The 18,701-nt window shown below is 45.5% G+C and overlaps 1 protein-coding gene across 3 annotated transcripts in view; it reads left to right on the top strand.

Moving 5' to 3' along the window:
• The window catches only part of LOC137570123 (uncharacterized), a 157,176-nt gene that overhangs the window by 45,587 nt on the left and 92,888 nt on the right, over positions 1–18,701 (top strand). For all 3 annotated transcript variants that reach the window (XM_068278895.1, XM_068278893.1, XM_068278894.1), the window contains exons 7-9: positions 7,092–7,191; positions 10,570–10,613; positions 14,781–14,858. In XM_068278895.1, the coding sequence (XP_068134996.1) occupies positions 7,092–7,191; positions 10,570–10,613; positions 14,781–14,858 (222 nt within the window). The remainder of the gene's footprint in view (positions 1–7,091; positions 7,192–10,569; positions 10,614–14,780; positions 14,859–18,701) is intronic.

Genomic DNA, 18,701 nt, shown 5'->3' with positions numbered 1-18,701 from the left:
TAAGGGGCCCAAAGTCCAATGAGTACCTTTAGGATTTCACAGGTCATTTTGAGACATTTGGGTTCAAGACTACTCCTCACGGTTTAGGGCCCCTAAAATGCCAGGGCAGTATTGGAACCCCACAAATGACTCCATTCTAGAAAGAAGACACCCCAAGGTATTCCGTTAGGAGTATGGTGAGTTCATAGAAGATTTTATTTTTTGTCACAAGTTAGCGGAAATTGATATGTATTGTTTTTTTGTTCACAAAGTGTCATTTTCCGCTAACTTGTGACAAAAAAAAAATCTTCTATGAACTCACCATACCCCTAACGGAATACCTTGGGGTGTCTTCTTTCTAAAATGGGGTCACTTGTGGGGTTCCTATACTGCCCTGGCATTTTAGGGGCCCTAAACCGTGAGGAGTAGTCTAGAATCCAAATGCCTCAAAATGACCTGTGAATAGGACGTTAGGCCCCTAAGCGCACCTAGGTTGCAAAAAAGTGTCACACATGTGGTATCGCCGTACTCAGAAGAAGTAGTATAATGTGTTTTGGGGTGTATTTTTATACATACCCATGCTGGGTGGGAGAAATCTCTCTGTAAATGGACAATTGTGTGTAAAAAAAAAATCAAATAATTGTCATTTACAGAGATATTTCTCCCACCTAGCATCTGTATGTGTAAAAATACACCCCAAAACACATTATACTACTTCTCCTGAGTACGGCGGTACCACATATGTGGCACTTTTTTGCACCCTAAGTGTGCTAAGGGGCCCAAAGTCCAATGAGTACCTTTAGGATTTCACAGGTCATTTTGCGACATTTGGTTTCAAGACTACTCCTCACGGTTTAGGGCCCCTAAAATGCCAGGGCAGTATAGGAACCCCACAAATGACCCCATTTTAGAAAGAAGACACCCCAAGGTATTCCGTTAGGAGTATGGTGAGTTCATAGAAGATTTTATTTTTGTCATAAGTTAGCGGAAAATTACACTTTGTGAAAAAAAACAGTTAAAATCAATTTCCGCTAACTTGTGACAAAAAATAAAATCTTCTATGAACTCACCATACTCCTAATGAAATACCTTGGGGTGTCTTCTTTCTAAAATGGGGTAATTTGTGGGATTCCTATACTGTCCTGGCATTTTAGGGGCCCTAAACCGTGAGGAGCAGTCTTGAAACGAAATTTTTCAAAATGACCTGTGAAATCCTAAAGGTACTCATTGGACTTTGGGCCCCTTAGCGCAGTTAGGGTGCAAAAAAGTGCCACACATGTGGTATCGCCGTACTCAGGAGAAGTAGTATAATGTGTTTTGGGGTGTATTTTTCCACATACCCATGCTGAGTGGGAGAAATATCTCTATAAATTGACAATTGTGTGTAAAAAAAATAAAACAATTGTCATTTACGGAGATATTTCTCCCACCCAGCATGGGTATGTGTAAAAATACACCCCAAAACACATTATACTACTTCTCCTGAGTATGGCGATACCACATGTGTGGCACTTTTTTGCAGCCTAACTGCGCTAAGGGGCCCAAAGTCCAATGAGCATCTTTAGGCTTTACAGGGGTGCTTACAATTAGGCACCCCCCAAAATGCCAGGACAGTGAACACACCCCACAAATGACCCCATTTTGGAAAGTAGACACTTCAAGGTATTCAGAGAGGAGCATAGTGAGTCCGTGGCAGATTTCATTTTTTTTTGTCGCAAGTTAGAAGAAATGGAAACTTTTTTTTTTTTTTTTGTTACAAAGTGTCATTTTCCGCTAACTTGTGACAAAAAATAAAATCTTCTATGAACTCACCATGCCTCTCACTGAATACTTTGGGATGTCTTCTTTCCAAAATGGGGTCATTTGGGGGGTATTTGTACTATCCTGGAATTTTAGCCCCTCATGAAACCTGACAGCTGCGCAGAAAAGTCAGAGATGCTTGAAAATGGGAAAATTCACTTTTGGCACCATAGTTTGTAAACGCTATAACTTTTACCCAATCCAATAAATATACACTGAATGTTTTTTTTTTTTTATCAAAGACATGTAGCAGAATAACTTTCGCGCTCAAATGTATAGGAAATTTTACTTTATTTGAAAAATGTCAGCACAGAAAGTTAAAAAAGTCATTTTTTTGACAAAATTCATGTCTTTTTTGATGAATATAATAAAAAGTAAAACCCGCAGCAGCAATCAAATAGCACCGAAAGAAAGCTGGATTAGTGACAAGAAAAGGAGGTAAAATTCATTTAGGTGGTAGGTTGTATGACTGAGCAATAAACCGTGAAAGCTGCAGTGGTCCGAATGGAAAAAAAGGCTCTGGTCCTTAAGGGGTTTTATGACTGCAGTCCTTAAAGGGAAGGTTCAAGCAAAAAAAAAAAATGAGTTTTACTTACCTGGGGCTTCTACCAGCCCCATGTAGCCATCCTGTGCCCTTGTAGTCACTCACTGCTGCTCCAGTCCCCCGCTAGCAGTTTTCTGAACTCGGAGGTCAGGGCCACATTGCATACATTTTTACGCATTCCAGCTAGTGCAGGAACAAATATTTACGCGTTGCACCACTAACGCGTAAAAATGTATGCGTTAATGTTCCTGCACTAGCGGGAATGTGTAAAAATGTACGCAATTCGGCCCTGACCTCCGAGGTCAGAAAGCTCCCAGCGGGGGACTGGAGCAGCAGTGAGTGACTACGAGGGCACAGGATGGCTGCATGGGGCTGGTAGAAGCCCCAGGTAAGTGAAACTCATTTTTTTTTTTTGCTTGGACCTTCCCTTTAAGTGGTTAAAACAGAAAATAAAACTGGGAGGTTCTAAAAAATTGAATACATTTTTCAGGAGTAGGATGGATGAAATTGTTTATCTTCACAGTTTATTTTCAACTTGGATTTTCCATAATGTTCATGTATGAGTTAAAACGTTTGTACAGTATTTAGTTTAAATTGCTGTTGCCACTTTGCGATAAGTGACTTTTGGGTTGCAGTTTGGGCACTCGGCCTCCAAAAGGTTTGCCACCACTGTCCTAATCTAATGTCCCACCATTGCTAGGTTCATGTAAATTTGTCTCCACCCGGCCGTTACCACACCTATATTCTGGTCCATGGCCCACCCATTTTTCGGTGCGGCACGATAAGCACGCCGCACAACGTGATCCTCATATTTTTGGCACGCTAGCTGCAGTGTGCTGAATTCTGCTGCCTACAGTATGTACAGTATAAGCTGTTCTCTAGTGCCTGCACTGTGTGCTGATTTACCTCCAGTGTGTACAGTGTAAGGTGTTACTCTGTGCCTTTACTGATTGTAAACCAGCTATATTGTATGCTGATCCTTGCTACTTTCAGTATGTACAGTATTAGCTGTAAAGCCTGGTACACACATACAATTTTGATTAGCCAATTTTAGCTCTGTTCATAAAATTCATTGTCTGTTGGCCCACTTACTGCACGGGGGTGGTAAAATTGGGGGTCAGTGATTGACCAATCAAAATTGTATGTGCGTATACATCTTTGATCTATGCCTATAGTGATTGTAAATTATCCAAATAAAGGACAGGGGGCTCCATCCAATATTTCGATGGGCAGGCCCGTTATCTGTAGCTTACACCACTGCTAAGTTCATGTACATTTGGCCCCACCCCTGGCCACGCCCACTCACCTCATGGCCACACCCATTTTTGCCGCGTATACATCCCCGCCTGGTGCCCACAGGTGCCCCCCGATCTCCGAGGACCCTAGAAACGCCCCTGTTTAGTCATCCCTAACATTTTAAGCTTAGCTCTAGAGGTCTAATTTAAAACACTAACTCCTTGCTTGTAACGATCGGTGAAGCACAGAGAGGATCTGATTACCGGTGATCTGCAGTATCACTGGGAATACAGATGTATACCAGATTATAAGTGATCTGCAGTATCACCGATAATCCGATATACTAGCTAACCTCTGTTCACCTGAGTAGAGTGTAGTGTATGGTGTGACAGTAACACTTCGAGGCTGGACGCGGAAACAGCCGCCTCACTATGAGAGACGGCGGCTTTTCTGCGTTTCCTCACACTGCTCTGTCGTCTTCCCTGGTTAAAGGGAACCTGAGACGGGAATATAGAAGAAGTGTATGCATACCTGAGCCTTCCTCCAGCCCCCTTCAGCCTGATCCATCCCTCGCCGCTGTCCTCCGCCTTCTCGATCCTCTGTAAGGGCTTCCATATGTTTGGCCAGTTGGGGCTTGCTGCGCAACACTCCCAGCCATGGGAGTGCGACGGGGAAGCGCAAGCAGCCACATTACGCAAGCGCTGACTGGCGAACTTAAGGGACCCGTTACAGAGGATCCAGAAGGCGGAGGACCACGGCGTGGGAGCGATCAGGCCCGAGAGGGCTGGAGGAAGCCCTAGGTATGTATACATTTTTTTCTATCCACCTGTCTCAGGTACACTTTAACATACCTCCCAACTTTTGGAGCCAGGAAAAAGGGACACTAAGCCCTGCCCTTGCCATGCCTCCAACCACGCCCTGAATTTACATGTAACAGCAATAGTATACCGCTGTATCTTTTGTATAAGGTGCCTTCAGTAAGCTAATTAAGCCTCAGGTCAGGTGTCATCATAACAGCCTGACCATGCAGCCTCTCTACTGATCTGTTTCCTTCATGGCTTATGGCTCAGGATCTCCTTATCTCCTCCCCAGCACCTTCCAGCTGAGGCTCGCTTCTCCCCTTCTTTCCTCCTGGCAGAGGCTCCTCTTTCCTCCCACTGCTGAGTGAGCTGATCTTCTCTTCTCTTTCAGATGATATGCACATGCAGGTGACAGGTCTCATCTTCTCCCCCTCCTGACTGGCTGTCACATGCAGCAGCAGCACACTATATGCGTGTCTGTGTGTGGGCTGCTTCTCTGCTGACTCGTCTCTGCCTCCTCCGCCCTCCGCTATCAGCTATAGCTCTCTCTCCTGGGATTGTCCTCCACACACTTCTCTATAATTACATGAGCCAGACTGGCTCATACATCTTATCTGCTCTGGAGCTCCCCCTAGTGGCGCCTCCTCTCTTCCCTGGCCATAAAAAACAGATTTGCCTGTGTATGCGTCTGTTCAGTGACGCTCGCAGGTACACTTTTGCTATTGGCCTAAACTCTCCTGTGAGGGCGGGACATTTGACCAGTGGCCTCGTGATGGCGTGACCCCGCCTCTAAATCGGCAGTGTCACGGGGAAACCGTGACACTTGTGAAGTATGCTTTAAGGCCCCATCCCCATATTTGCGACTCCAGACGCAAAAAAATGCATAGACTGAACTGTCTGCTGTTTCTGTCCAAACGCTAGAGTAAAGCTGGCTTGAGCAGCGCTGTGGCTGGAGGCTCTGCCTCTGACACAGGAGACCTGGGTTCGAATATCTGCTCTGCCTGTTCAGTAAGCCAGCACCTATTCAGTAGGAGACCTTGGGCAAGACTCCCTAACACTGCTACTGCCTATAGAGCGCATCCTAGTGGCTGCAGCTCTCGCGCTTTGAGTCCGCCAGGAGAAAAGCGCGATATAAATGTTCTGTGTTTGTTTGTTTGTTTGTTTGTTTGTTTAGAGATGAATACTGTACGGGCATTTTTGTTTTTTTGTTTTTTGTAAGGACATTTTTAAAGTGAACCAGAGACGAAGCACCCTCATGTATTTCATATATATCAGTGGGAACATTAGAGAAAATACCTACCCTGCTCTCTGTTTCATTCTTCACTGCTCAGGTTGCTTGTTTCAGCCCTGATAAAATCCCTGACTGACTTTGCTCAGGAATCATTATAGCTGAGTCTGTCTTCTCTGATGTCTTTTCAAATCCAAAGCCTACCCCCTTCTGGCTCTGCTTTCCTGTTCCGTATATTCAAAGCATCACAGAGAGCAGCGATGAAATGGGAGGAGCTGCTAATGTAAGGGTATATTGAAAAACGTTTTTTTTTAATCTATATATGTAAGGCCCCGTTCACACTTGCGGTTTTGTCAAAACCGCACCGGATGTCCGGACCGCACCGGAGCCGGACCGGACCTGATCCGTACGGTTCCTATCCGGATCCGGTCCGGATCCGGTCCGTTTGCATCCGGTTTCCGTGCGGTGTGAACACGGTTGCGGTCCGGATCCGGTTTCTTAAGGAGATAACATCCTGTAAATACCTGGGGTCTGGGAGGTCAGCAGAAGGGTCTGGGGTCATTGTTGGAGACAGGTGGACGTGTGGAGACCATCCGTGGATACAGAGACTGCAGTTGGGACCATGGATCCAGGCATTTTTTACTCGTAAACCTGGGAATTCTCTCCTTCCTGTTGTTCGCCTCCTCGTTATCAGACATCAGACATGTTGCTGCCAAAACGAGCTCCAGCATGAAATCGCTGCTGCCCCACTCTTTGAACGCTGGGCCCATGTGGTCCCCATCCAAAATGCATAGGAAGTGGGGTAGAACGTCCGGTTTTTGTAGCCAGTGTGTTGTGCGCTCTCCGGCTCTCATTGCTTTGTATTGGCCGGATGGTGCAGTCCGGCTCCGCTCCGGATACGGCTGCCGGAGGAGCCGGACCAAAAAATAGCGCATGTTGGAACGGACGCCGGAGTCCGGATCCGGTCCGGATCCGGTCCGGCTCCGGTCCGGCAGAATGGACGCATGTGAACGGACGCATAGGCTTTCATTGCTATTGCCGTGCGTCCGTTCCGTCCGTTCTGCAAGCGGTCCGGCTCCGGCACGGCGATTCCGGACGGCCACCGCTAATGTGAACCGGGCCTTAGTCATAAGAGGTTTTTAAAAATGGGGATTTCATTTTGCACAAAGCCCACTAAATAATATGCTTTTCTAATGAACTGTGTTTTGCGTGACGTTATAGCAAAAAAAAAAAAAAACACAAAAACCGGCACACCAGATCGGCGAAAATACCAGGTATAGTATTTATTTTGTAAAATCTATTGGGGGATATGTTTATTTTGTGCCAAAGTGTTCATCTCTGGTTTCTTTTTAAGTCCTTGCATCAGTGAGTGGAATGACGTGATCAATGAATATAATGTTTGTTTATGCGGCTCTGTTCCTCTGTGTGTCATGTGCCATTTATTTCTTAGATATTATAATATTGCAGTAAAAAAATCATTAACTAGATATTGCATTCTCTTTAGAGCAAGACCAATTAGCAGGGCCCTGGATCTTGGAGCAGACATTGTTATCACTGGGAGATGTGTGGACAGCAGCATCGTCTTGGGACCACTAATCCACTCCGTATGTATCTGCTTGGGATATATAGACAAGCTAACATGCACAGCACGTCCGACAACGGGGATTGGAAGAGCAGGCAGGCAGCAGGGATTGGAGGAGCAGGCAGACAGCTGGGATTGGAGGAGCAGGCAGACAGCTGGGATTGGAGGAGCAGGCAGACAGCTGGGATTGGAGGAGAAGGCGGACAGCAGGGATTGGAGGAACAGGCAGACATCAGGAATTGGAGGAGCAGGCAGACAGAGGGGAGTGGATGAGAAGGCAGGCAGCGGGGATTGAAGGAGCAGGCAGGCAGCGGGGATTGAAGGAGCAGGCAGACAGCGGGGATTGGAGGAACAGGCAGACAGCGGTGATTGGAGGAGCAGGCAGACAGCGGGAATTTGAGGAGTAAGCAGAAGGCGGGTATTGGAGGAGCAGGCAGACAGTGGGGATTGGAGGATCAGGCAGACAGCGGTGATTGGAGGAGAAGGCAGACAGCGGTGATTGGAGGAGCAGGCAGACTGCTGGGATCGGAGGAGCAGGCAGACAACGGGGATTGGAGGAGCAGGCAGACAGGTGGATAGCCGTGATTGGAGGAGCAGGCAGACAGCGGGGTTTGGAGGAGCAGGCAGACAGTGGGGAGTGGAGGAGAAGACAGACAGCGGGATTGGAGGAGCAGGAAGACCGCAGGGATTGGAGGAGCAGGCAGACAGCGGGAATTGGAGGAGCGGGCAGACAGCGGGGATTGGAGGAGCGGGCCGACAGCGGGGATTGGAGGAGCGGGCAGACAGCGGGGATTGTAGGAGCGGGCAGACAGCTGGGATTCCAGGAGCGGGCAGACAGCAGGGATTGGAGGAGCGGGCAGACAGCGGGGATTGGAGGAGCGGGCAGACAGCGGGGATTGGAGGAGCGGGCAGACAGCGGGGATTGAAGGAGCGGGCAGACAGCGGGGATTGGAGGAGCGGGCAGACAGCGGGGATTGGAGGAGCGGGCAGACAGCGGGGATTGGAGGAGCGGGCAGACAGTGGGGATTGAAGGAGCGGGCAGACAGCGGGGATTAGAGGAGCAGGCAGACAGGTAGATAGTGGGGATTGGAGTAGCAGGCAGACATCAGGGATTGGAGGAGCAGGCAGGCAGTGGGGATTCGAGGCGCAGGCAGACAGGCGGATAGTGGGGATTGGAGGAGCAGGCAGATAGCGGGGATTGGAGAAGGAGGCAGACAGCGGGTATTGGAGGAGCAGGCAGACAGCGGGTATTGGAGGCGGAGGCAGACAGCGGGTATTGGAGGAGCAGGCAGACAGCGGGTATTGGAGGAGCAGGCAGGCAGCGGGAATTGGAGGAGCAGGCAGGCAGCGGGGACTGGAGGAGCAGGCAGGCAGCGGGGATTGGAGGAGCAGGCAGGCAGCGGGGATTGGAGGAGCAGGCAGGCAGCGGGAATTGGAGGAGCAGGGGACAGTGCTGAAGACGTATTGTGAAATGTAGGCAACCTTCTGTGAAGATATGGGCACATTTTCTGTTACTTGGCTTGAAAGGGCAGTATTTAAAAATACTAATGTATATTCTGGTGTATAAGACTACTTTTTAGCCCTTGAAAATCTTCTGAATATTCAGGGGTCGTCTTATACGCAGGGTGTCATTGATGTCAGGTAATACGCCCTATCCTGTTATCGACTCTCAGATCTTGCTGCTGAGGACTGTAGTGAAGTGGAGCAGGTGCAGCACATGTGCGAGATCTGAGAGGCAGAGAAGGAGGTCAATAGGATACAAAGGTGGGCCTGTAGGGTGAAAGAGGCGTGTTTTATGGGCACGTCACGACCTATTTTTCCATACCGCTCTGATAAACAGGGAGACAGGGAGAGCTGACCAATCCAGTTAGAAAGAGGGAAAGTTGACCAATCCAACCAGTCAATCGCCTATATACTGGGTACCACATACTGTACAGCACCAGTATCTGTTCATACACAGCACCAGTATATGATGTTTTTTTAATTTTTATTTGGTGTGCATTGGAAGAGGGGTAGTCTTAAAGAGAACCCGAGGTGGTTTCTAAGAATTATATCCGCACACAGAGGCTGGGTCTGCCTATACAGCCCAGCCTCTGGTGCTATGTAGTGTCCCCCCAGGCCCCACTGCGCTCTGCTAGGCCCCCATAAATCACAGCCGTGCTGTCGACACGCAGCGTGTCGCAGCGGGCTGTGTTTACCTTTGTAGTGCCACTCTCGCCGCTCGCTCGCCTCTTAAATAGCTGGAGCTATGCAGGAGGCGGGGGGAGCGGCGAGAGTAACACTACATAGGTAAACACAGCCCGCTGTGTGTCGACAGCACGGCTGTGATTTATGGGGGTATAGCAGAGCGCGCGGGGGGGGGGGGGGGGGGCTGGGGGGGACACTACATAGCAACAGAGGCTGGGCCGTATAGTCAGACTCACCCTCTGTGTGCGGATATCATTCTTAGAAACCACCTCGGGTTCTCTTTAAACGGCGATTATATCTCAAACTCTATATTTTATCTAGAAAAATTGGGTGGTCGTCTTATATGCCCAGTTGTCTTACACGCCGGAATATATGGCAAACAGCACGGACGTGAGTCTCGCGTGTCTGCGGCTATAGCAGCAGCAGCAGCCTAATGATTAAGAGTAGCTTGGGTGATTTCTTTGGTGATTTCTTCTTTACAGTACTCTTTAGCAGCATGTTACAGAGTGAACAATTTGCTATAGAGACCAGACTGATGTGGTCTGAATTTATCTAATTTTGAGAGTAGCTTGATATTACACTACATAATATAGACATATGGCAATAGTAGGTATTAGCTTGTGAGCTCCTTTGAGGGACAGTTAGTGACAAGATATATATATATACATTGTACAGCGCTGCGTAATATGTTGGCGCTATATAAATACTAAATAATAATAATATTTCTGTTGTGATATTTAGAGCAAATACAGAAACTATACTTTAAACATCCACAAGGTGGTGGTATAACACAAGCTGAATGGTGCTTTTAATCCATCAAGCTTAGGAAAAACAGAAAAAATATATATATTTTGCATCTAGTCCTTACAGAAAATGGTACGTATTGACCTCAGCCTTTGTTGTAGATGTAGAGGAACAAACCTGTATTTAGTACAGCATATTTTGCCCAGACAAATATGGGTTACTTATAGGAGAAAACTGGAGAAGCCAGAGGGAGTGAACACAAACGAACACTAGATGGCAGCTTGCATAGGTCTGAACCCAGGATCCCAGCACTACAGGGCAGTACTGCTAACTGCTGCTCTACTATTCTACTAAAATATTACCATAAAGCTACCTACCCATATATTTATTCAAGGATTTTATTTTTTTACTGATAACATTATATGTTGTAAGCTTCATATTAAGGGATCCTTTCTTCTTTCTTTTGTAGTTTGGCTGGAAGAGAAATGAATTTGACTTACTTGCAGCTGGCAGGTATGTGAAATAACATATAACAAGTGTCTGCAGTGGCTGTATAGTGTACTGGTTAAGGGCTCTGCCTCTGACCCAGGAGACCAGGGTTCAAATCTTGGCTCTTCCCGGTCAGTAAGCTAGCACCTATTCAGTAAGGAGTCCTTGGGCAAGACTCCCTAACACTGCTGCTGCTGCCTACTGAGTGTGCCCTAGTGGCTGCAGCTCTAGCACTTTGAATCCACCTGGAAAAAAGTGCAATATACTACTGTGTCTATATACTGTGTCTTGTCTCTATCGTTTGAATTGTTGTTTTTGTTTTGTTTGTTTTTTTAATCACCTTACTCACCTCACATTTCAGCGCTGCGTCCATACATCTGAAAATAACTTTATCAGTACTTACAGTGGGATGCGAAAGTTTGGGCAACCAACCTAATAGTCATGATTTTCCTGTATAAATAGTTGGTTGTTATGATAAAAAATGGCAGTTAAATATATTATATAGGAGACATACACAGTGATATTTGAGAAGTGAAATTAAGTTTATTGGATTTACAGAAAGTGTGCAATAATTGTTTAAACAAAATTAGGCAGGTGCATACATTTGGGCACCACAAAAAAGAAATGAAATCAATATTTATTAGATACTCCTTTTTCAGAAATTACAGTCTCTAAACACTTCCTGTAGGTTCCAATAAGAGTCTGCATTCTGCTTGAAGGTATTTTGGACCATTCCTCTTTGCAACACATCTCTAGTTCATTCAGGTTTGATGACTTCTGAGCATGGACAGCTCTCTTTAACTCACACCACAGATTTTCAATTATATTCAGAACATTGTACTTGTTCCTCTGCATAAATGCCCTAGTGGATTTTGATTAGTGTTTAGGGTCGTTGTCTTGTTGAAAGATCCAGCCCTGGAGCAGCTTCAGCTTTGTCACTGATTCCTGGACATTGGTCTCCAGAAGCTGCAGAAACTGAGTGGAATCCATGCGTCCCTCAACTTTGACAAGATTCCGAGTCCCTGCACTGGCCACACAGCCCCACAGCATGATGGAACCACCACCATATTTTACTGTAGGTAGCCGGTGTTTTTCTTGCAATGCTGCATTCGTTTTCCTCCATGCATAATGCTCCTTGTTATGCCCAAATAACTCAAAGATTTATACAGGAGAATCATGACGATTAACAAGGTTGCCCAAACTTTCGCATCCCACTTTCACCTCAAAGTAGGCTTTCTTTGTGTGTTACTTTTTGCTAAGAATCATGGTATGTCATTCTAACTGCATTTTAACGGGAATAATAATAAGAAAAAATGATTTCTCAGTTTTCAGCCATTATAGTTTTAAAATAAAGCATGCTACTGTAATTAAAACCCACACATTTTATTTGCCCATTTGTCCTGGTTATTGCACTGTTTAAAGAGAACCAGAGACGAAGCACCCTCATGTATTTTACCATATATATATCAGTGGGAACATTAGAGAAAACACCTACCCTGCTTTCTGTTTCATTCTGCACTGCACAGCTTGTTTCTTATCAGCCCTGATAAAATCCCAGACTGAGCATTCAGTCTGCATTTGCTATAATGACGAAGCTATAATGATTCCTGAGCAGAGCCAGCAGAAGGCATGCTTGGACTTGAAAAGACACCAGAAAACCCAGACTCCGCTATAAAGATTCCTGCACAAAGCAAGACTGAATGCTCAGTTGGGGATTTTATCGGGTCTGATAAGAAATAAGATGTGCAGTGCAGAATGAAACAGAACTAATGTTCCCACTGATATATAGGGTAAAATACATGAGGGTGCTTCGTCTCTGGTTCCCTTTAAATGATGTCCCTAGAACAATGGATGGCAACAATATTCTATTTGGAAATAAGGGTGTATTTTTCCCGTTATGTAATTTTGGGTACTCTGTAACAATAATGTATGCTCTTATTTGCAAAAAAAATAGCATACATATTTTAACAACGAAGTCCCTAACATAACAATTTATATATTGTCCTTTAAATCTTGTAACTTTATTTTTTTTTTTTACAGTTGTGTTATATGGGAGCAGGGAGGGGGCGTAATGAATTAATGGGCTTATTGGCGTAGCTAAGGAGCTGTGGGCCCCGATGCAAGTCTTACATTGGGGCTTCCCAAACACTCTATACATAACAATTGATATGGCGCACCAAAACCTGTCAATGGTAACTACAGTGTCAGATGTGCAAGAAGGGAATTGGGAGCAGTTTGTTAATGATTACCAATATTCAAAGTATCTATAGAAGTCATTATTATGAGCACAGGACCAATGGAGAGCTAATACTGCAGTTGAGAGAGGGCCCTTTGGGGCCCCTCTGGCCCAAGAGCCCCAATGCGGTCACAACCTTTGCAACCCCTATTGCTAGGCCCCTGGGCTTATAGGGATCAGCGCTGCGTAATATGTTGGCGCTCTATAAATACAATAAATAAATAGGAAATGTATTTTTTTTTATTGTAATACTTTTTGGCCACTAGATGTCCCCAGACATATTTCTGTCTGGTTAGAACGCAACTGCGTTCCAGCCAACAGGAAATGTCAAGACATGAAAATGAAAACTGTTGCTTGTTTCAATTTAAACACCTATGGCCCATACTCACGGGCTACAATTGTCGCCCGTGAGTATGAGGCACAACACGGGCGCGCACCCCGAACCGTCGCTCGTCGCTGCTGTCGCCAGGCGATTGACGCGATCAATCACCTAGCGACAATTGCCGCCGCAACTTCGCCGCAACTGTCGCTAGTCCGCGTGTGTATGCGGATTAGCGACAGCAACCCCATAGCTGGCGCACTGAGTTTCCGGCGGGGAGGAGGAACGTCGGCGACAGCTTCCGTCGCGCCACAAGTCCCTCTGCGGAGGGACGTGGCGACGAGCTGTCGCCGAACTGTCGCGCACACGCTCCCGTGTGCTAGCGACATGCAGTTTTGGTTGCTCGTGAGTATGGACCATTAGATTGGGTTTATGCACATATGTTCCTAATCCTCAGTCTGTACACTACCATGGGGGGGCTGTGTGTGCCCACATGCGCATGCGTGCACGGGGTCTGTGGACACAAACAGGAGGATCTACGGGGAGCTCAGGGGAGATTTTCAGGAGCGTAGATCCTTGTCGCGCAGGAGGGTAAGTGGTTAAAATTGTAGTGTAGGGGATTATCCTATTTCTTTCATGCCATCTGATAGCTTAATAGGGAAAGTGCTCTTAGCTGTGTCAAACCAGGCTTCTGTGGCTAAAAGTCCTGGTATAAAAATGTGGTATCTTGGCCTGAAGCAGCTGGCATTGTGGACAGGGTGGATGCACATTCATCCTCATGCTGTTCTGAAGGTAGAGGGACACTGATGGGGCTTTCTGAAGCTCTGGAAAGTGGTGCTTCATGAAGTGACTGGTGTAGTGGCTTCTGAAAAAGAACTGTATAGTGATTTATCAGAATCAGAATCCTTTTATTTCGCCAAGCATGACAGGGTCATGCCTGGAATTCGGTTTGGCACATACAGAGCTCAGCACTTCCAAAGACAAAACGACAATAATATACAGGAGATATACATGGTAAAGCATTAGCAAGATAATACAGAAGCATGTAGCAATAACGTAAGTACAGATCACGTTAACAGACTATGAGAACTGTGCGGATGAGTGCAGCTAAAGCCATTACAGTTCCAGGCAGACAGGATGTCTGTGACCGGGCCAGACTGTGAACCTAAAAAGCAGGTGGTGGAGGCGGAACATGGGTTGAGTTGAGTTTATCTTACATCATCTAATCAAGGATTATACAAAGAAAAAAAAAAAAAAAAGCTTTATCACTGAGTACCTATGCTGAACAAGGAAAACAATTTAACATTCATGGTGTATCAAAAATAGATCAGGAAGTATTCTTGAACACCTCATCTTGCTGGAATTTCCTGCACAGGCAACAAAATGCAACTGCCACTATGAACATGGCCTTAAACTTGGTCATCTATTTGGTTGAAAATACATCTCAACCTTGAAGTATTACTACATGTAAGCTTTTTATAAACTTGACATTCTCATAATCACAGAGATCAGTATAATTCAAAAAAATATTGGATATTTTTGGTAATTTAATGGATTTTTGGAACAAATAATAAAATACTTTTTTTTAAGCGATCTCTAGTTGCATTCTAATAATCTTGTACCTCTTTCTGTTCAGTCTAGCTGGTCATCTGATAGAATGCGGTCCCCAGTGTACGGGGGGAATATATACAGATTGGCATCTTGTGCCAGACTGGTAAGTAGAAAACCTCTTTAGAACCTCACACCAACTCACCGCAATGTCTTATTTTTTCCTGCTACACTTAGGGCTGGATTTGGAGTTTGCAAACCTTCAGCTTAGAATATCTGCAATCACATTAGGTTTGGATTGCTAAGTAGTCCCTATGTACAGAAGCTGCTGATGCTGACACCAGCGCAGCAGGGGGGGAAGATGAGTAGAACAAAGGTGGTTGCTGCTTTTGGTGCAAGTAAATCCCGATAGTAGAATATCAGTAATTTTGCTGTTATTCTACCATCCCTGCTCCCCATTAGTATAATACAGTATTGGTAATTGTACCGATATTCTGCTACTGTATCCCTATACTCACACTAACCCTCCCCTATTTACACCTAATACTAGCCTCACCTTTTTTTTTCACTTCATATGGTTGATGCGGTTGTTGGTGAAGTGTTTTTTACTCGATAAATCAAATGAGCCGTTTTATACAATTTCAATTATGGACAGTTGTCCCACTGTGTGTGAGAAAGTTGCATTTACTAGAATTGGATCAGGATATGAGCATCTCGTTCAACATCTGTTTCTTTAAACCATTCCTGAACTGAGAGGGATATGGAGGCTGCCATATTTATTTCCTTTTGAACAATGCAAATTACATGGCTTTCCTGCTGATCCTCTACTCTTAATACTTTTAGCCATAGACCCTGAACAAGCATGCAGATCAGATGTTTCTGATTGAAGTCTGACTGGATAAGCCGCACGTCTGTTTCAGGTGTGTAATTCAGACACTAATGCAGCCAAAGAGATCAATGGGAGCCAAGCAACTGTTATTGTTTAACCACTTTAACGACCGCCTAACCCGATAGGCGGCGGCAGGTCGTAAGTGGAATTACATGGAAACGGCCACTCGTTCGAGCGGCCTTTCCATGTCAGTTCGTGGAGGGTGTCTCCGTGAACAGCCTGCGAGCCTCCGATCGCGGCTCACAGGCTAAATGTAAACACGCGGGGAAGAAATCCCCTGTGTTTACATCATACGACGCTTCTGCGCAGCTGCGCCGTAAAGGAGATTGGCGATCCCTGGCCTCTGATTGGCCGGGGATCGCCACCATCTGATAGGCTGAAGCCTATCAGAGGCAGCGCAGGACGGATCGCCATCCTGTGCCGCCCATAGGAAGGAGGGGAGGGAAAGGGAGCGAGGCGGAAAATCGCTGCAGAGGGGGGCTATGAGGAGCCCCCCCCGCCACACGCAGATAGCTGGCGGCGATCAGACTCCCCCCCCCCCCCCCAGCAGGACACCCCCCTAGTGGGGGAAAAAGGGGGAAGTCTGATCGCCCTGTCTGTTATATGATCTGTGCTGTGGGCTGGAGAGCCCACGCAGCACAGATCTTAGAAACCAGCCCCGGTCCTTAAGTGGTTAAAAGGAAATAAATATGGCAGCCTCCATATCACTCTCAGTTCAGGTGTCCTTTAATGCTAATTTTTTTGAAAAGGTAAAGCTTACAAAAAATAGTAACTTGGATGAACTTAGGATGACATTCCTTGAAAGCCTAAGCTATGGGCAAATAATGCTTTCCCATGAGTAGTTATAAGGCCATACAAGGTAGAAGCACTTAAAGAGTAACTGTTAGCCCCAAAAATGAAATTTAAATCTCTATTGCAATGTTTTATTTACTTTTTAAGGGAGCCAAAAAGGCAATGCAGAAGTTAAAAATCAATCTAATTTTTTTACTATGTAGCCTTTTCTTTAGGACGCAAAGCCGCATAACAGATACTGCTGAGCATGCAGAGCATGCTCATGTCTGCCCGACCCCCCTCTCCCCCCCAGGACCAGGTGCCGATATATTCTCACCCCAAACAGCTGACCGCTCTGACACGGAGAGAGAGCGGGAGCACTTCCAGCGCCGCCACCGCAGAGCAGCCGCCGCCGAGTCACATGTGAGAGAATCACGAGCAGGAGAGAGATGCACGGCGGCGGCTGCTCTGCGGTGGCGGCGCTGGAAGTGCTCCCGCTCTCTCTCTGTGTCAGAGCGGTCAGCTGTTTGGGGTGAGAATATATCGGCACCTGGTCCTGGGGGGGAAAGGGGGGTCGGGCAGACATGAGCATGCTCTGCATGCTCAGCAGTATCTGTTATGCGGCTTTGCGTCCTGGGGAAAAGGCTACATAGTAAAAAAATTAGATTGATTTTTAACTTCTGCATTGCCTTTTTGGCTCCCTTAAAAAGTAAATAAAACATTGCAATAGAGATTTAAATTTCATTTTGGGGCTAACAGTTACTCTTTAAATCTGTTTTCCACAAAACCTAAAAGTGTTGTCCAAAATTGCAGTAGTACCATTAAGATGAACAAATACATTTATGTGAAAATGTCAAGTTTTAAAGTTACACTTCAGTGTGCTGAAACTAGCACTGTTACTTTTTTAGCCTGTTTTAGAGCAATTTTGTCAACAGCATTTCCCCCTCCATTAATGACTCCATAAGTACCCCCAGCTGTGGGAAAAATCATCTCAAGTACCCCTTGATTCAAATCTGTTTGTTAGGAATACTCCAAAGGTAATTAGGCTTATTCATATTTGACCCATCAATATATATATATTTTTATCTTTATATAGCTAATATGCAGGTACTCCCCGGTTAACGAACAAGATAGGGACTAGTTCTTAACCTGAATCTGTTTTTAAGTAGAAACATTGTGCCATCCCTGTCCCCATACCTCTTCTGTGCTCCTCTGCGCCTCCAATGTTCTCCTCTGTGTCACCTATGCCGTTTGTATCAGCGGGTTATTCATAAGTTGGGATATATATATATATATATATAGATAGATAGATATATATAGTGTTACAGATTCAATATTACATGATCCAGTGTCCCTTGGCTCCTTCCGAATTACCCCTTGGTATACATGTACCATGTGTTTAGAACCTACATTTTAGAGGACAAAGATTTTGAGAAGACAATCTCTTGCTTCTCTAAAAATGAGCCTCTACTTTCGCAGCAGCAGAGACTCTTACTTCTGTTGGAGAGGACAGAACAACTAGCTGGAGTAGCCTGAAGGAGGAGTTTTCTGTTTCCCCGTTCTGTTCCCTATCACCCCCTTGCAAAATAAGACAAAACGAAGCGGGTCCATTCCTGTGAAACGCGTTGTATGATCTTTTTGGAGTACAGTATATAAATAAATTGCTTTAATGACAATACAACAGCGTTATCTCGTCTCTGCTTGGAGGGAGTAGGTACACCACTGCCTCCTCTAATTTTAAATGTTTTAGTGACTTTTATTCTTCTGGCGCCTCTGTACACCTTAAGCCCTTTTCACCTTGTTCACTGCCCACCTCCCACTGCCTCCTGCCCCTGCTTTAAATTTATATTGTATTTTTTTAATTTATTTAGCTCATTTGCAATTAAATACAGTAGAATCTCGCCATAGTAAACTCTGATCTACATTGCTCCTCTGCGCACCAAATATCTTACTCCACACCATCATGCACAGTGGTTTGATAACGCTATAAAAGAGCTGAAAAGACAAGGCCGGAAACTTTAGAGACTGTGGCACAAATCTCAGTCCCCAGAAGACAAACATGCCTTAATCCTCCACTTGAAGAGCTACCAAAAGGTAATCACGGGAAAAAAATCATCCTTTCTATCACAAGAGATTGCAAATGCAGTTAACAAACCAATGTCAATGTGTCAAAATAGCGCTGCAATTATCAAATAGTTCAAAACGACACCAAGAAACTGAAACAGTTGTAGTTCAATCTTGGTAGATAGTCTCTTATGTATGCGCTTTTCTATGGGGTGTAGCAAATCCCTTCTGCAAAGTCTATTTGTGTAGATAGCGCTCCACAATGTTGGTTGATTAGGAAATATG

Source organism: Hyperolius riggenbachi, chromosome 1, assembly GCF_040937935.1.
Source record: "Hyperolius riggenbachi isolate aHypRig1 chromosome 1, aHypRig1.pri, whole genome shotgun sequence".
In the NCBI taxonomy this organism is placed as follows: Eukaryota; Metazoa; Chordata; class Amphibia; order Anura; family Hyperoliidae; genus Hyperolius; species Hyperolius riggenbachi.
The sequence above is the reverse complement of the archived record's forward strand: the minus strand, read 5'-3'. Positions and strand labels throughout refer to the sequence as shown.